The 15,938-nt window shown below is 42.6% G+C and overlaps 1 protein-coding gene across 1 annotated transcript in view; it reads left to right on the top strand.

Moving 5' to 3' along the window:
- Positions 1-529: 529 nt before the first annotated feature.
- CNIH3 (cornichon family AMPA receptor auxiliary protein 3) overlaps positions 530-15,938 on the top strand; it is a 46,294-nt gene continuing 30,885 nt past the window's right edge. The window contains exon 1 of the mRNA XM_039717184.1: positions 530-742. Coding sequence (XP_039573118.1) covers positions 662-742 — 81 coding nt within the window. The 5' untranslated portion in view covers positions 530-661. The remainder of the gene's footprint in view (positions 743-15,938) is intronic.

Here is a 15,938-nt window from a genome sequence, read left to right as displayed (position 1 = left end):
TTTACTGCATCCCTGTATAACATAAATCTCATTTCTATTTGCCATGTCCTGTCCTTCTTAATTAAAATATCAGACCACACGTACAGACTGGAGCAGCTCAATTATGAAAAGGTTAGATCCATCAGTTTATTCCTGATTGGTTTATTAATTGCTGGCCTTGACTCTTGATTCCAATCAACACTCTTTTCTCAGGATAAAAGTGGTTACTATGTTACAAAAAATATACTGTATTTTTAAACACAAATATATTGGAAACATTTACAAAGAAAGCTTCCACTGGACTTGGCTTTGATGGAATTATGTTCTCTTGTGCCATGAAGTCTGACTTTCACAGGTGACCACTGGCAAATTTCTAAACAGTGTTGTTACTGAATCCCTTTAATCCATAAAATGAGTGAAAAAATTGCTGTGAGCTGAAATTCTGTTTCAGTTTTGTAAGGATGTTTCAAATACATTACTTTCATCCATGGTTTTCAAGATATTTTTAAATGGGACTTCTGATAGTTCTGTGGTATTTTCTCATCGGCTGCGTGAGGCGCTGCCCGGCCCCGGCTGCGTGAGGCGCTGCCCGCTCCGCTCGCCGCGCCGGGGGTCGCCGCTCGCCCGCTCCCTCACGGCACCTCCCGCCCCGCGGAGGGGGGCGCGCAGGGCTCTCCCCGCCATGGCCTTCACCTTCGCCGCCTTCTGCTACATGCTGTCGCTGGTCCTGTGCGCCGCCCTCATCTTCTTCGCCATCTGGCATGTGAGTACCCCAGCCGCGCAGCCCCCGCGCTGCAGGCGGCTCCAGCCCCGGTGTGCAGGGTCCCGGTGCCGTGAGGGAGCGGGGCGGGCTGAGGCGGGCGCTCGCAGCCCCTGGCCCGGGCAGCCGGGGCGCAGCGTCCCGCGGTGGGGCCAGGGCGGGCGGGGCTGGCCGTGGTCCCTCTGCGTGGGGGACGGTGTTTATCGCCCTGCTGGGAGCGCAAGGAGCCGCGGCCGTGGGTCTGTGGGGGCCCGGGGTCCGTGGCAGCCCGGTCCCCGCTGGTGGCGGCTCAGCGCCGGCCGTGCCCCGGCGGGAGCTCTCCAGGTAACCTCGTCTGCTTCTCTCGCCTGCGAGCAGAGCGATGTGGCCGGGAAACCGCCCCGTGTCTGATGAGGCAGATAACGGTGTTTTCCCTTAATAACTTCCTAAAAAGTTGGATGAGGAACTCTGTCGTCCTTCTGATACATGACCCGCGTATTGTGGTCCAGCTTGGTTGATTTAACACCACAGGGTTGGTGCTCTTTCCTTACTGTTTGCTGGGTGTCTGTGGTAGGCGTAAACGTGTAACTCAGAAGATGTGAGATCATTCTAATGCATAACTTGCAATTCTTTTGAACTGTTACATATTTTAGAATTAATTACACTTCGTGCGTGCTGCACGATAACTCCGTGCTGTAAGCATTCAGGATGGAGCAGGATAACCTGGAATATAGAGCGAGTCTCACGGATGCTTCTACAGCTACCTGATGGAGTATGATTAAAAGAAAACCCTCCTTTGAGTAACAAGCAAAGAATTTATTCTTTGCTTGTTACTGGAGCTGCAGAATTTATTTTTATTGAAATGGAAGTAAAGCTTCTAGCTTAGCTGTATTTGCACTCTGAAAGAAATCCTTCTGTTGGAAGAATGCTTTGAAATTTAATTATTTTGTACTCTTCGTGGGACTGTTACAAGTTCTTTTTTTAATATTTTTTTATTAAGGAAACCACAAAGGTGTGATGGTAGTGCTGCTGTGATGTCAAGCACTGCAAGGCTGGAAAGGTTCTCTAGCAGCCAGCTACTGCACTACTCTGAAAAAAGGAGTAGTAAAATTTAGATTATTACTCATGTTTTCTCTCCTCCTCTTCTGCAAACCTTTAGGTCTCCAAAAGTGAGAATTCCACAGCTTCCTCAAGGGGCTTAGAGTTAGAAGTGTGTTCTCCTTTGAATCTCTAGCTACAAACTGAACTGCAGCAATTTTAATGGTTGTTTTATGTGTTTGAAGTCTGTCACTGTGTCCTCTTTTTCTGAGTCTGGAGTTGATGTCATGTGAATTCATAAAGGACTTATAGCAAATCTGGCAAATAATTCTCCCATAAATGACTGCAGTTACTGCAAATTTACTCTTAGTGAAACATTTTTTTAACTTTCAGTCTATAAACTTATGAAGAGCAATCCCTCAGTACAAGAGCTCTTTAAAGGCAACTAGGAAAGAAAACCTTTTCTTGATACACATACGTTTATGCTGCATGTTTCTTACATCTGTTAAAAATTGTTGAGGGATTGAAATGGAAAATGGCTGGAAATGCTCTTCTGTTGTAAGAGAGAAAGAATTGGCACTATCTTTTCTAGTAAATAGAAAAATTCTATTAAAATCCATGGTTTGTGAAGGAAAGTCATGGAATAACAGATTTAACACCCTGCCAAAATAAACTTTTAGGCGTCCATGTCATCCACATACACAGAACACAAGCGTTTTTATTGTCCTTTCTCTAAGAACTGGTGCAGTCTGGTTTCTTCTCTAAGTTATGTATTGAGTCATAGGAGCTTCTTTCACCTCAAACATCTCAGTAGTGAAAATCTTCCCAAGAAACAAAACTCCTACTCCTTCCCTGTGACCTGATTTTTCTTCCACTATAATATCCTGGTAAGGGACAGTAAATATATTGGACATAGGTTCTAATAATGGCAGAGGAGTGTTCCAATAATTATATTGTTCTGTTTATTTTTTTAAGACATTCTGCTGCTAAGAATAAGTTGATAAATAATCTGAGTGTCCTCTCACTTTGGAAGATTTCTGAGAACAAGAATTTATATTTTGTAAATTATATTAAAGGATGAGAAAAAACTGTAGCATTTCGACTTGATATTGTTCTAACCTGAAGCTGAATGAGGTTTGGGCATGTGTCTGGAATGATTTAACAGAGAATCAAATAAAACTTCATTTTCTTCCTGCTGGCAAGTCAGATGAATTATGAGTTTCATTCATATTGATCTAATAAGTTTAATAAAAACTGTACAACCAAAACAAGAGTGTAAGATGAGCATTTTTATTTTTGGGCACTGTGCTTTTCTGGTACCTTTCCTCTACGAAGTTAGACTGTCTGTAAATTCCTGTGCTCCTTACTCTTTGGAAACAGATAGAATGAAGCTGGTCAGAGCATTTTAAAGGAATTGTAAACAAAATGCACACAGTCCTCCAGATACCTGGAATATATTGTAATTTTTTTCCTGCCTCTGAGTGATTTTCTTGTATAGGTAGCCAGAGGTGTCTGTAATACAAAAAACCTCCCAACGAAACCAAATTAGATATTATCATAAACATTTGTTTAAACTCTGCACAAGAATTATCCTAATGTATTATTGCTGCAATTTAATTCATATATATTAAATGGAAGAAAAGGACTTGAAAATCTTCATGCAGTACATTAAACCAATGTGACACTCTGTGGTGCAGGAATTTTTACAGCATTTAGGTTGTTCAGTGACCACACTACCTTTAGCTGAATGTCACAGTATTAGAAACACCCTATAGAAGTGCGTGATACAACTAACAGCAGAATTTGCTCTACTAACTACATAATTTGATATTCTCATCTGATCTTGTTGTAAGCTCAAGGACAGTGCTAGTCTTCCTCCAAACTATCACAGGCATTTTGTTTTGCTGTCCTCAGCTCTTTTTCTTCTTTATGTACATCTTTTTACTAATCAGTTTTATCCCATTCCTGAATGATCTTGAACTAAGATTTTAGCTTCTTATTTATGTTGAACTGAGCCGTATCAAGTCTGTTTGAACTCCCAACAAGACTTGACACACCACATTCATTTCTAGTGTAGCTCCACTGAGTTGTGTCTTGAGTGAAGTTAACTGAAGCTGACCAAGCTGTGCCTTATTTCTCCTCAGTTAGAAAGGGATATGCTTGTGTTGAGTCCTGCAGCACTATGTTCTCTTAAAGCATATTGGTTTTGAGTAATCTGAGTCCTTCCCTTCTGGTGATATTTTAAGATGAAAGGACTTGCTTTGAGATTTGTTATTTAAAGGAAAGGTATAAGAAAAGAGCTTTTCAAAGTGGTCCATCTTATAAAACCACGGCAAAACAATTCATAAGTACCAAGAACATTACTGTTAAAAACAAATTAATTTCTGGGGTGGGACATCTCTTTTTCACGTCCTACAAGCATATCTTTGCATGTGACTGCTTCATAACCTAAGGATTGCCAGAAAGTATCAGGGGTATCGTGCCAGTGAAAAAATTGGCAGTGCCAGTCTGAGAAGTTTTACCACACTGGATGCTTTTTGGGGTATTTTGATACAGTTGAGAATGCAGATGAATCCAGGAACAGACCTTTGGCACAACAAGAGTGGCATGTGTTGAAAGTGATGGCAGCTACTTGAGCCAAGCATAAGAAGAATAAAGCAACAGAATGTGAAAACCCAGGGCACTGGGAATATTTCTCTGTCTGCTTTCGGGTGCCCAGATCCCCAGGGGAGCACTGACTTTGACCCTCATTCATGGAGAAAGTTTCCTAGACTTCAAGATAGACTAGAATCCACAAAAGTGTGAAATAGATTACAGAGAGTAGTGTAGGTGTATCACTTGGGTGAGAAATTTAGGTTTTTGGGATTTTTAGTATGTTGTGGCACAGGGTCATCCTGGGTTTCTTCTTCTTCTTTCCTCTTCATGGGTTTGGGTGGCATTTTGTAATTGGGCAGAAAAGTTCACATTGTGGAAGCTGCTGAACTCATGGTTGTGAGACTGTTTTACTGCTAAGAAATAATAAACACCTGAGTCTGAACATGAACTACTGTTTCAAGTGCCTTTAATCCAGCCCCAGAGAAACTGACAACTGGGACTCCCACAGCAGAAGATGGAGCTTTTTTTGGTTTATGCACCACCCCCCCACACCTTATTTGTCTTTTGAAGTGTGAGGATAGTATTAATCTTGATAAACTACCTTAATATGACTTTGGCTTCACTTAAAGTTACAAGTTCACAAGTATAATTACAAACACTGGTAGGCTGTGACTGAGCACAGTAATATAGGCTAAGATTGACTTGTAGTTTTCATCAAAGCATTCTTTTTTTTTTTTTTTGGCAAACACCAGGGAATTAAGCCCATATTATCTATATTGAGTGTTGTTTCTGATAATGGCTTTGTGTGTTATGTTTGTCAGATACCTTGAGTTATCTATGGGTTGTTTTCTCATTTGCTAAGTGTGAGTAAGGGAACTAAACTGCAAGTACTGCCTGTCACTTTATTTAAGACTATTCCTAAAATGTCTTTTCTTTCTGACAGGAGGTGCTATACACATGTAAGATGTTGCCACTTCTGGTTTTTGTCACTGTAGCATCCTAGTGATGTGGACTCTGTTTTACTAGCACTCAAGTTTCAATAGCTCAGGTAAAAAATTCAAAAGCTCTCCAAGAGTTATGGATGTAGAATTTGATGAGTATTTGGTTTCTGACTTACTTAGGCTTCCTCATAAAAATCCTAGCCTAATTTTTGATAAATTGTACAGCCTTAATTTTGAAGATACATAAAAAGCACATAAGCTTGGCTTGATAGCAAATTCAGTTGAGCAAAACACTTTGGTCACAAACTGCTGATCTATCAATGTTCTCTGTGTGTCTGTGACTTATTGTTTCTGTAATTTAGGTTTAGAGGAGGGCTCTGCCCTACCTGAAACCTGTAAAGAGATCTGTGATCTGACTTGAACCTGTGCTTCTCTCTGGTGAAGGCTATCAGTCATCTCAGTTCAACCTCTTTGCAATGCTTTAGAGCCTGTCTTGAAAAGAAAGCAATTTCCTTACAGACTTCTGGTCAAGCCTGAATTCTTTTCAGACATTGAAGTGCAGTACTGTTCTCTAATGAGTCATTAATGCATTTCTCTGAGAATGTTGGATAATTACATGCTTAAAAATAAAATCAGATTAAGGCTTGATGAAGGGAAGCACAAATGCTATTGCTGTGTGTTATACATACTTCTTGAAAATGTCTTTTCTTGCCTAAGCAGCTAAGCACATTGTCCCTCAAGGTTTTATAGTCAGGACAGTTTAAGGAATAAGTCTGATATTTCCACTCTTTTTAAAGACAGAGCACAGCCAGATTGCCCTGGCTATAACATAGCTTGACAGTTCCCTTACAACTTTTCTTTCAGAAGTTTGTCACATTAATGCTGACAGACAGATATTAGGCCAGGCAGCACAGGCTGTGGAGCAAACTGTATCTTTTATATTGGCAAAGAGGTATATCTCAGTTTAGTAACCTTGCCATGCTTAAATAATAATTAAAAAGATCATAGAAGTCAGTCTATGGGCTCCAGCGCAGACTTAAGCAGGATTTCTGTATATGCTTGAACTGTCATGATGAGATTTATTTGGAGAAAGATTTTAAATTGTGTGTGTTTGCCACTGGCTGTAATTCTGGATGCTTCACAAGTCACAGTGACTCCATTATCTGTGTAAAATAAATTATTCTGTGGAGTCTCGTGCCTCCCACAATATGTGCAGAGAGCTATTTAAATGTTATTTGGTTGTCACATATCCGAGGGGTTTTTGGTCTTAGGATTACTTGTAAAATCTACTTACTAAAGGGATTTATATCCAAATTGGTAAAGAATGTATTTCTAGTGCTTTTAAGTAACTGCTATGCTTGTTAATAAGCAAGGCAATATAGCTGTCATATTTTGCTAGACCATGAGTAAAACTCTTACTTTGAGTTGGAGGCATGAGTTTATAGCTCATTACATGTGTTTGTTTATTCAGCCACGACATACTACATTAAATCAAATTTAAAACATTGACTTCAGCCTTCAGACCTCTGGCTCTGTGGATTACCCTCGCCCCAACATAAATATCCTTTTAGCAAAGCATTTTTCAGAAGGAGGAGGAAGCTCAGCAGAGAATGTTTTCCATACAGATTGCAGATATCTCTTTGACCCATTCCTCTTTGTCAGTGCCTGTGACATGCCTCTCATTTATAACCAGCGTGGCTGCTGACAGCTGGAGGTGACTCTACCAGGCAATGGAACTAGGTCTCATTTAAGTTGTAAACTGGGAATACTGGGAGGCTTACTCTTCTGGTGATGATAGTTTGGAAAACACTTCCAATTTCTGTGGAAACAAAGTATCTCTCCCATATGAAACAGGTAAGAATTATTATTATTTCCACTCTGAAAAGAGTCACTTAAAGTCACAGGGCAGAGTCAGCTGATGGGGTAAAGGCAGAAGAATGTCAAATACTGTTTGATTTACTAGGTCACCTTCCAGGGTTTCACAGTTGGAAGTTCCCCGTTAAAAATTCAACTTGTGACTGCGATGGTGTGCAGAGAGCAAGAAGCAATTTTATTAACAGAATGGTTCCTGTATTCCTTCATAGTAATTACAAGTTCTGAAATGTCTTGTTCCTGTTAAAAGACATGGTAAAAGGTTCATAGAATAATTGTGATTGGAAGGAGTCTAGGAAATCATCCAGTCAAATCTCTTCTTCAAGGCAGGCCTAATTTTAAAGTTAGGACAGGCTGCTCAAGGTCCTGTCCAGATCACTTATGAGCTCTCCATGGGTGGAGAGATGAAACACTGCTTGGATGGATGGGGGAGAGCCGTGGATATTGTCCACCTCGACTTCAGCAAGGCTTTCCTCAGTGTCTCTCACAACATCCTCGTAGGTAAACTCAGGAAGTGTGGAGTGGATGAGCGGATAGTGAGGTGGATTTGGAGCTGGTGAATGGCACATCTCAGAGGGTTGTAACCCATGGCACAGGAGAGGCCTGTGATGTCCCCTAAGGGTTGACACTGAGCCCAGTGTTGTTTAACTCACCCATCCGTGACTTGGATGAAGGGGCAGATGCATCCTCAGCAAGTTCACTGGTGACACCAAGCTGGGAGGAGTGGCTGATGCCCCACAGGGCTCTGCAGCCTTCAGAAGGACCTCAGCAGGATGGAGAGGTGGGCAGAGAAGAATTGCCTGAAGTTCAGCAAGGGCAAATTCAGAGTCCTGTGGAGGCATAACCCCAGGCACCTGTACTGGCTGGGGGCCAACCTGCTGGAGAGCAGGTCTGTGGAGAAGGACCTGGGGGTGTGGTTGGACAGCAAGCTTTCCCTGAGCCATCAGTTTGTCCTTGTGGCCAAGAAGATGAATGGTGTCAAGGGATGCATTAGGAAAACTGTTGCCATTAGGTCAAGGTCCATGATCCTGTCCCTCTGCTCAGCCCTGGTGAGGCTCATCTGGAGTGCTGTGTCCACTTTTGGGCTCCTCAGTACAAGAGAGACGTGGAGCTGCTGGAGTAGGTCCAGTGGAGGACTACGCTCATCTGGAGTGCTGTGTCCACTTTTGGGCTCCTCAGTACAAGAGAGACGTGGAGCTGCTGGAGTAGGTCCAGTGGAGGGCTACAAAGATGATCAAGGACCTGGAGCTTCTCCCTTCTGAGGAAAGGCTGAGGGAGCTGGGCCTGTTCAGCCTTGAGAGGGAACCTCATCCATGTCAGTATCTGAAGGAAGGGTGTGAAGAAGACGGACCACGCTCTTCTAGAGTGGTGCCAGTCAACAGGACAAGAGGCAATGGGCAGAAGACGATGCACAGAAGTTCCACCTGAAGATAAAGGAGAACTTTACTTGCAGGTAACTGAGCACCGGGACAGATTGCCCAGAGAAATTGTGGAGTGTCCCTCACTGGAGATATTCCAGAACCATGTGGACACAATCCTGTGCTGTGTGCTCTGGGATGACCTTGTTTGAGCAGGAGGCTGGACCAGGAAACCCACTGTGGTCCCTTCCAACCTGATCCACTCTGTGATTCTGCAAGTCTGAGAACTTGTTCCAGTACTTCTCTCATTGCACTGGCAACATTGTTTTCTTACACATGGCTGGAATTTCTGTGGTGCAGCTTCTGACTTTTATGTTGTCCTCATGGTGCATTCCCCTGAGCAAAGTTTTGTGCTAACTTCTGTGGAACTCACCCCAGGAAACTGAATGCAAGATCAAGGACCAATGCCTCCTAAATGCCATGCTAAGGCACATGGAAAAGAAAGAAATGGTTGGTGACAGCCAGCATGGTCTCACCAAGGGCAAATCACACTGAGAAATGTGGTGACCGTTTACAACAGAGTTACTGTGTTGATGGATGAGGGAGGAGCAACAGTGTCATCTGCCTGGACTTGTGCAAAGCATTTGGCACTGTCCTGAGTGACATCCTTGCCTCTAAACTGGAGAGACATGGGTTGGACAGATGGATAGTTCAGTGGATAAGGAATCAGCTGGATAGTTGCACTCTCAGAGTTGTTGTCTACAGCTTGATTGTTGAGACCAGTGACAAGTGGTGTTCATTGGGGGTTGGAATTGGAACCTGTGCTGTCAAACCTCTCTGGTGACATAGAAGGTGGGACCAAGGTCACCCTTGGTGGGTTTAATGACACCCAATGGCCATGGAGTGTGGTCAGCACGTGGGAGGGAAGGGGTGCCATCCAGAGGGACCTTGACAGCTGGAGAGGTGGGCCTTTGTGAGCCTTGTGACATTGAGCAAGGGCAAGGACCAGATCCTGAACCTGGGTCAGGTAACCCCAAGAACAAATACAGCCAGGGAGGAGAATGGGTGGATGGAGAACAGCCCTGAGCAGGACTCGGCGGTGTGGCTTGGTGAGAAGCTCAGCATGACCTGGCAATGTGTGTTCACAGCCCAGAAAGCCAAACATGTCCTGGGCTGCACCAAAGGAGGGGTGACCAGCAGGTCAAGGAAGGGGATTCTCCCCCTCCACACTGCTCTCCTGATGTCCCACCTGGAGTGCTGTGCCCAGCTCTGGAATCCCTAACATAAGAAGAACATGGCTGTTGGAGTGGGTCCAGAGCAGTTCCATGAAGATGCTCAGCGGTTTGGAGCACCCTGAGAAGACTGAAAGAATTGGAATTGTCTAGCCTGAAGAAGAGAAGGTCTCCAGAGAGACCTTATAGCACATTCCAGTACTGGAATGGGGCCTATGAGAGAGCTGGAGAGGGACTTTTTACAAGGAGCAGAACAAGAGGGAATGGCTTTGAACAGAGTGTAGGTTTAAATTCAGAGAGCCATCAATGCACTTTGTGAAGGCAGGACAAAAGTCTTTACGTTTTTCTCAGCTTCCCATTGAAAAGGTATTGCTATAAAGCAACGATTTATTTTAGGATTGTCATTGTGGAAAGTTACATTAAAATCACAAAACATTTACAATGGAAGTAGGTTTTCTCAGCAAGATACTGCAGGAGTGCTGAACTTGTGGCAGTTTTGATAATGTGACCACATGAAGCAGAACATAAGAGAGATGAAGAGGTAGTCCCATCACTGAGTTCTCCCATTGTACATGGCTTGCAACTCCCTCACAAGTGTAAAAGGTCATGAAAAATCTGAGTTGGTCTTGGGTCCTTTTCTATTTCTATGCTTTTGCAGGTCATGTTATATTCCAGCTGTCAAATATAGGTTGGGGTTTTTTTAAATACATCTGGAAGTCTAAGCACATTGCTGGAGAAACCAAAGCTTAAAGAATTAAGGAAACTGGCAGTAAAATGGTAATAATTAGTAACTTATAGCCGTTGCAATTATCTCACACCAGATAGTGTGCAAGTGCCAGGCATTGTTGATACAAGCACCATTTTTTTAATAGAATGACATTTGATTTTTAAAATGCATTTAAATGCCAACCATCTTCATGCTGTGTGTGAGTCACGGTTTCAAGTGTGTAATTGTTTAGTCAATCTTCTGTTGCATTATTATTTTGTCATGCTATGAGTTTGGGCTAAATAGTTCACATTGTATCACCATCTAACTAGAAACTTCTTTATACATTCACAGAATGGGCATTTATAAGCAAACATAATGAAGGCTCCACTGAAATCAATTTGATTACATGTGCTTCAGAGTTGTTCTTCCCTCAGTATTATATAAACACTATTAGCACATCCTTTAGAAAATTGATTTGCTGATCATCCAAGTGACAGGCCTGTTTGGAGCTATGCTGAAATGTATCTTTATCCTTAATCATGCTCCTGTAATTAAACTAAGGAGTTTTATGAGAACATGGCTGAACAGATGAGAATGTTTTTGGGTGTTGTTCTTTTAATCTCAATTTTTGATCACTTTTACACATTATTGTGTCCCTTCCCCTTGCCTCTTTTTTGCAACCACAGCTCCAGTGCTGCTTTATTGCTTCCATTGCCTTAGCCCTGCAAACACAGCTGTGTGGCTGAAGGCCATTTCACATGTGTCTGTGTGTGTGTCTTGGCCTTGGAGTTATTTCCTCCAAGTTCTGCCTGGCCTCTTTTTGGCAAAGAAAGAAAACTTGGGAAGGTCTTTAATGCGGTGACCCCTGCCTGATGCTGCCTGCATTAGAAGAGCCCCTGTTCCATTGTCCTGCCTCTTGCTGGTCCAGGTGGGCTCCTGCTGTGCCCCTGAAAGTCAGGAAGCACAGATCCAGCAGAATTTCTGCCTCCCACGGGCTTCTTTCTGAGACAGCTTTAGTAGAACCCCACTGCTAAGTGGGTAATGGGGAATAAAAATGACGTGGGAAGGGGGAAAATGGAACTGTGGGAGGGAGGACTTCAGGGAGAAAGATGTGAAGGAAAGAGGAAATGAGAGGAAGAAAATCCATGTATGAGCCAGGGGACTAACAAGAGGGAAGATTGCTGTGTTCTCATTTTCATTTGGGAGGCAATTGTTTGGGCAGAGGAGGCTGCCTGAAGCCAGAAGATGTGGTTAATTCAGGTGGTGGATGTTTTTGGACAGCCCGTGTCATGAGTCTTCTGTGTGGGTATGGTGTAATGTGTGACATGCTTGAACAGATTTTTTAGTGACAGAACTCAGATTCCTTTATGCGACTCCTGGGTTTTGGTGAATGTGCATAAATTGCTGCTCATAGGAATGGAGAACACGGGAGTGGGGGGAAAAATACCAGCAGCAATGAGAGGAAAACCAAGGAGTGTGTGGGGGAAAGGAAGGTAATGCTTCTCCCAAGCATCTATCAGCATAACAGAACTTTAAAATATCAAAATAATAACTTGTAGCAATATGTAGGAGTCTTCGGAAGCTCAAGAAAAGAACAAATTGTGTTGTGGTGATAAGATTGGATACTTGCTTAGAGACAGCACCAGCCAGCTGGCCAGTCTCTCACCCATGACTTTTGTCTACTGATACTGAAAAGAATCTTCTCTTTTGATCTCATTCTCTTACCATCTTCTTTGGGGCAAATATTTTTTTCTAGTTGTACCTATTTTGGTACATTTTCCCATCTGTTTACTAGCCTTTCCCTGAATTTTTTCTGCAGAAACAGTCTGTTTATTCCTAGCTTTGGATTATCAGCTTTGAGCTGTTAAATAATAGAAAAAGTGCTTCAGTTCATTTTGAGAATAACTTATGAAGATGGATGGAGCTTTGTTTCTGTAATGCATCTGTGTGTTTCTCCTTGCATATCCTATAATTCTGATGAGAATTAAAAGATAAGTAGAAACATTGCATGGGAGCACACTGAATTTAAGGTGAGATAGATTAGGGAGTATTTGTAATTTTGAGGAAAAACAAGGTTAGAAGAGTAAACCCTCTCACCTCCATAGGTAGGCAGTTATGTTGCTTCCGTACAGAATAAACCAGCTATTGGTCCACTGTAACCAGACTGCCTTTCCTCCTCCCTTCTGCACCTGGCCAGCCTCTTGTACAAGTGTTTCACCAACTCATGTCTAGCCTGTCCCCAGTTTGGTGTGGAAAAAACTGGATTGTGAAGAATTTGGCCTATGCAAATAGCAGATGCACATATCTGTACTGATGCATCTGTGATACAGAGGCTGTGAGAAAGACATTGGAGTTGTTTTATTTCTTACTGTGTTTTCTTAGTTGATATGGAGTTTAGTATAAAGAGAAGCAAAGACAAAGCAGTGCTAGCTCTTGTGCTGAAAGCAGAGTTCTGCAGCCTCTCCTGGACATTGATAGAAAATAACACTGCTTTCATCTCCCCCTGCTTGCTTTGGGGGTCTGCACACCAATTCATCTGCATCCATGATCTGAGTTGGACACTGCAGCTGTAAAGCTTGGATCCAAACTCCCATCATTTCCTCTTGGCCCATTGAAGAGATCAAGACTAGGGGTGAAGTCTTGGCCTAAATTTATACATAGGCTTGTTCAGTTTATCTGCAGATGTGATCCTTGTTTACATCCTTTCCAGGACAGAAGAAAAAGCTGGTGCAGGAATCTGTATGACTTTGTTACGATGACCTTTGCTTTGATCAAGGCACTGGAGCATCTCCCTTATGAGGAAAGGCTGAGGGAGCTGGGCCTGTTCAGCCTCAAGAAGGGACAGCTGAGGGGGGGGGCTCATCAAATGTCTGTCAGTATCTCAGGGAGGGTGCCAAGAGGACAGAGCCAGGCTCTTCTCAGTGGTGCCAGTCAATAGGACAAGTGGTAATGGGCAGAAACTGATGCACAGGAAATTCAGATGGACTATGAGGAAGAACTTTTTTCCTGTGCAGTGACTGAGCACTGGAACAGATTGCCCAGAGGAGGTGTGGAGGGACATTCAGTCCCTCACTGGAGATATTGCAGAATCATGTGGCCACAATCCTGTGCCGTGTGCTCTGGGATGACCCTGCTTGAGCAGGGAGGTTGGACACACTGTGGTCCCTTCCAAGCTGACCCATTCTGTGACTCTGTGATGCCTTTTCTTAGTCTGCTGAATGTGTGGCTGTGACTGGGAATCCTTGTTGTAGCAGATTGTTTGCTTTTCAAGTCCTGACCATCAAATCAAGTTAATACCTAACTAAGCCGTGACAGCATTCCCAGTAATGACATGTCAGTTTGATGTCACTGGTGCTCTGTGAATTGTGGGGTTTTGGTGCTGAACTGAAGAGATCAGAAGCAGTTAGAGACTGCAATGTTTAAAAGGTTTTGATCTTGTTATCTAAATCGAAAAACCTGTTTGTTTTATAAGGAATCCACATTAAATACCCCAGTGCACGTAGGAGGAGGAGACCATATGCATGAAGAAAATATTGGCGGCATACTTGTGTCAAAAGCACAAGGAGTGTGGGAGATTTATACTCTGTTCCCTATTGCTGCAGAGATTCCACCTGTATTTCCCCCAGCCTACAATGATGCATAGATTTTATGCCTTTGGGGCTGGTGGGAAACACTGTCAAATCCTCTGTAAGATTTTATTGGGAAAAAGAGAAGAGCACACATACAAGTGCTTGGGAATGCCAACCTTATACCTGCTGCTTTTGGTTCAGACCCTGACATGAACTTCACCACTGACCCGTGGAGTCGTCAGCCAGCTGAAGAATAGTAGAAGAATAGTTTCTACCATACTGAATGTAATTAAATGGAAGTGTTGCATCTCTATGTCCAAAAAAGCCTCCATTCTGTTCAGAACAATGTGGTGTGTTCACCAGTTTAGGTGCTAATTGAAAATGTGGGGCTTTTTTTCTTCCTATTGGTAGCAAGTGTCTGTGTCCCACTGAGGGGTGAGTTGAGTGGTGTTTGATTCACAGAACACTGCTGGTTTCTGAGCTGGTTCCCTGTAGTGAATGCAGTAAAGTAAGGTGTAAAAAAAAAAAAAGAAAAAGGGAAAAAAAGAAGAATCGTGACAACAAAATGATGAAATCCTTTGGGAGGGAAAGAAGGATGGCAGTCTGGACATACCTTAAAAATTCCTCCTCCGCTTGCGGTCTGTTTAGAAATGTGTTCTAGCTGCAGGGAGCAAAACTATTAACCTATTTAGAAACAGGCTCTGTACAGCTATATTAGCATCATCCCTCCTGCACAGCTTGCTGCTTGTCTTCTTTCTCTTAACAAAATGCACTTTATATGTGCACAGCTGAATTTTGTCTGGCTGGATTTCAGCTGGTGTAGACTGGAAGACAGCGAGTGGGTATAAAGTTGTGATAAAAGCACAGGTCACCTCTGTCTGTGGTGAATCAGTGGGACATTTGTCTCTCTGCTGTGCAGGAGGGGGTTGACATCTCAGTTTCAGGATGACTGGGGAAGATATTTCAGTATCTGTGGTGAGCAAGTGAAATCTGTGGCCAGAATCCTGTTGTTAGCCAGTAAAAACTGTTTCACCTTGCAGTTAGATGAAATTATTTTTAAATGCCCATTTTATATGAGTTGTAGAAATCTGTCAATAGATGCTTGTCAAATCATCCTTCTGGAAACATTGTGTGCACAACAGAATTTTGCAGTTGCTGAAGATTTTTTAGTGGTTTTGTCAAAATTAATAACATGAATTTTTTACATTCAGGAATCAGGTTGCTTTTCCAAACTGTGATCTGCAGTGTTGCTGTAATAGCTGGTACCATGGACATAGTAACTTTCCAATCAGGGCACTCAAAACTTTGTACAGTGTGGTTGTATTCCTGAAGATAAATTTCTTTATTTTTTTACCCAATGTGGATGGAGTTTTTCATGCTTGTGCTTGTGGACTGTTTTGGGTGACTGCCAAATAGTTATCCTTAATTCTTAGTGGTTTCCCCTGCACCTCACTGCAGGCTTGGAAATCTGATTTTGTGTAGCTGATGCAGTAATATTGCTTTTGTTAATCTGTATAGGGTTGGGGTGTTCTTTTTTAATTTTGTTACATTTTCAATTGCATAGCTTTTATCTATGCAGGGGAAAACAGAGGTGTAAATATAGCAGTGCAGGCTGGCATGCTCTCAGCAAAGGAGCCTTCCTCTATGGATTCTCATCAGTATTTACGTACAGCAGTACAATTATACCTCTATATTTCTATTGGTAGATGGAAAATAATTTTGAGTTGTGTTTACAGCATGGAGATTATGCATTTCTAGATTTGCATACTGGACTTTCTATTGGAAAAGCCTTAGGATCTGGCTTAAATACTGGAGAAACTACACTGAGATTTTCATGACTTTAATTAGCTTAAACTTCTAGTTAGAGCCTAAAAGGTTTAAATAATGTTGTCCTAAATGTAGCATC

Source organism: Passer montanus, unplaced genomic scaffold (genome assembly GCF_014805655.1).
Source record: "Passer montanus isolate IOZ18808 unplaced genomic scaffold, ASM1480565v1 scaffold37, whole genome shotgun sequence".
Classification (NCBI taxonomy): domain Eukaryota; kingdom Metazoa; phylum Chordata; class Aves; order Passeriformes; family Passeridae; genus Passer; species Passer montanus.
This window is presented reverse-complemented; position numbering and strand designations above follow the sequence as displayed.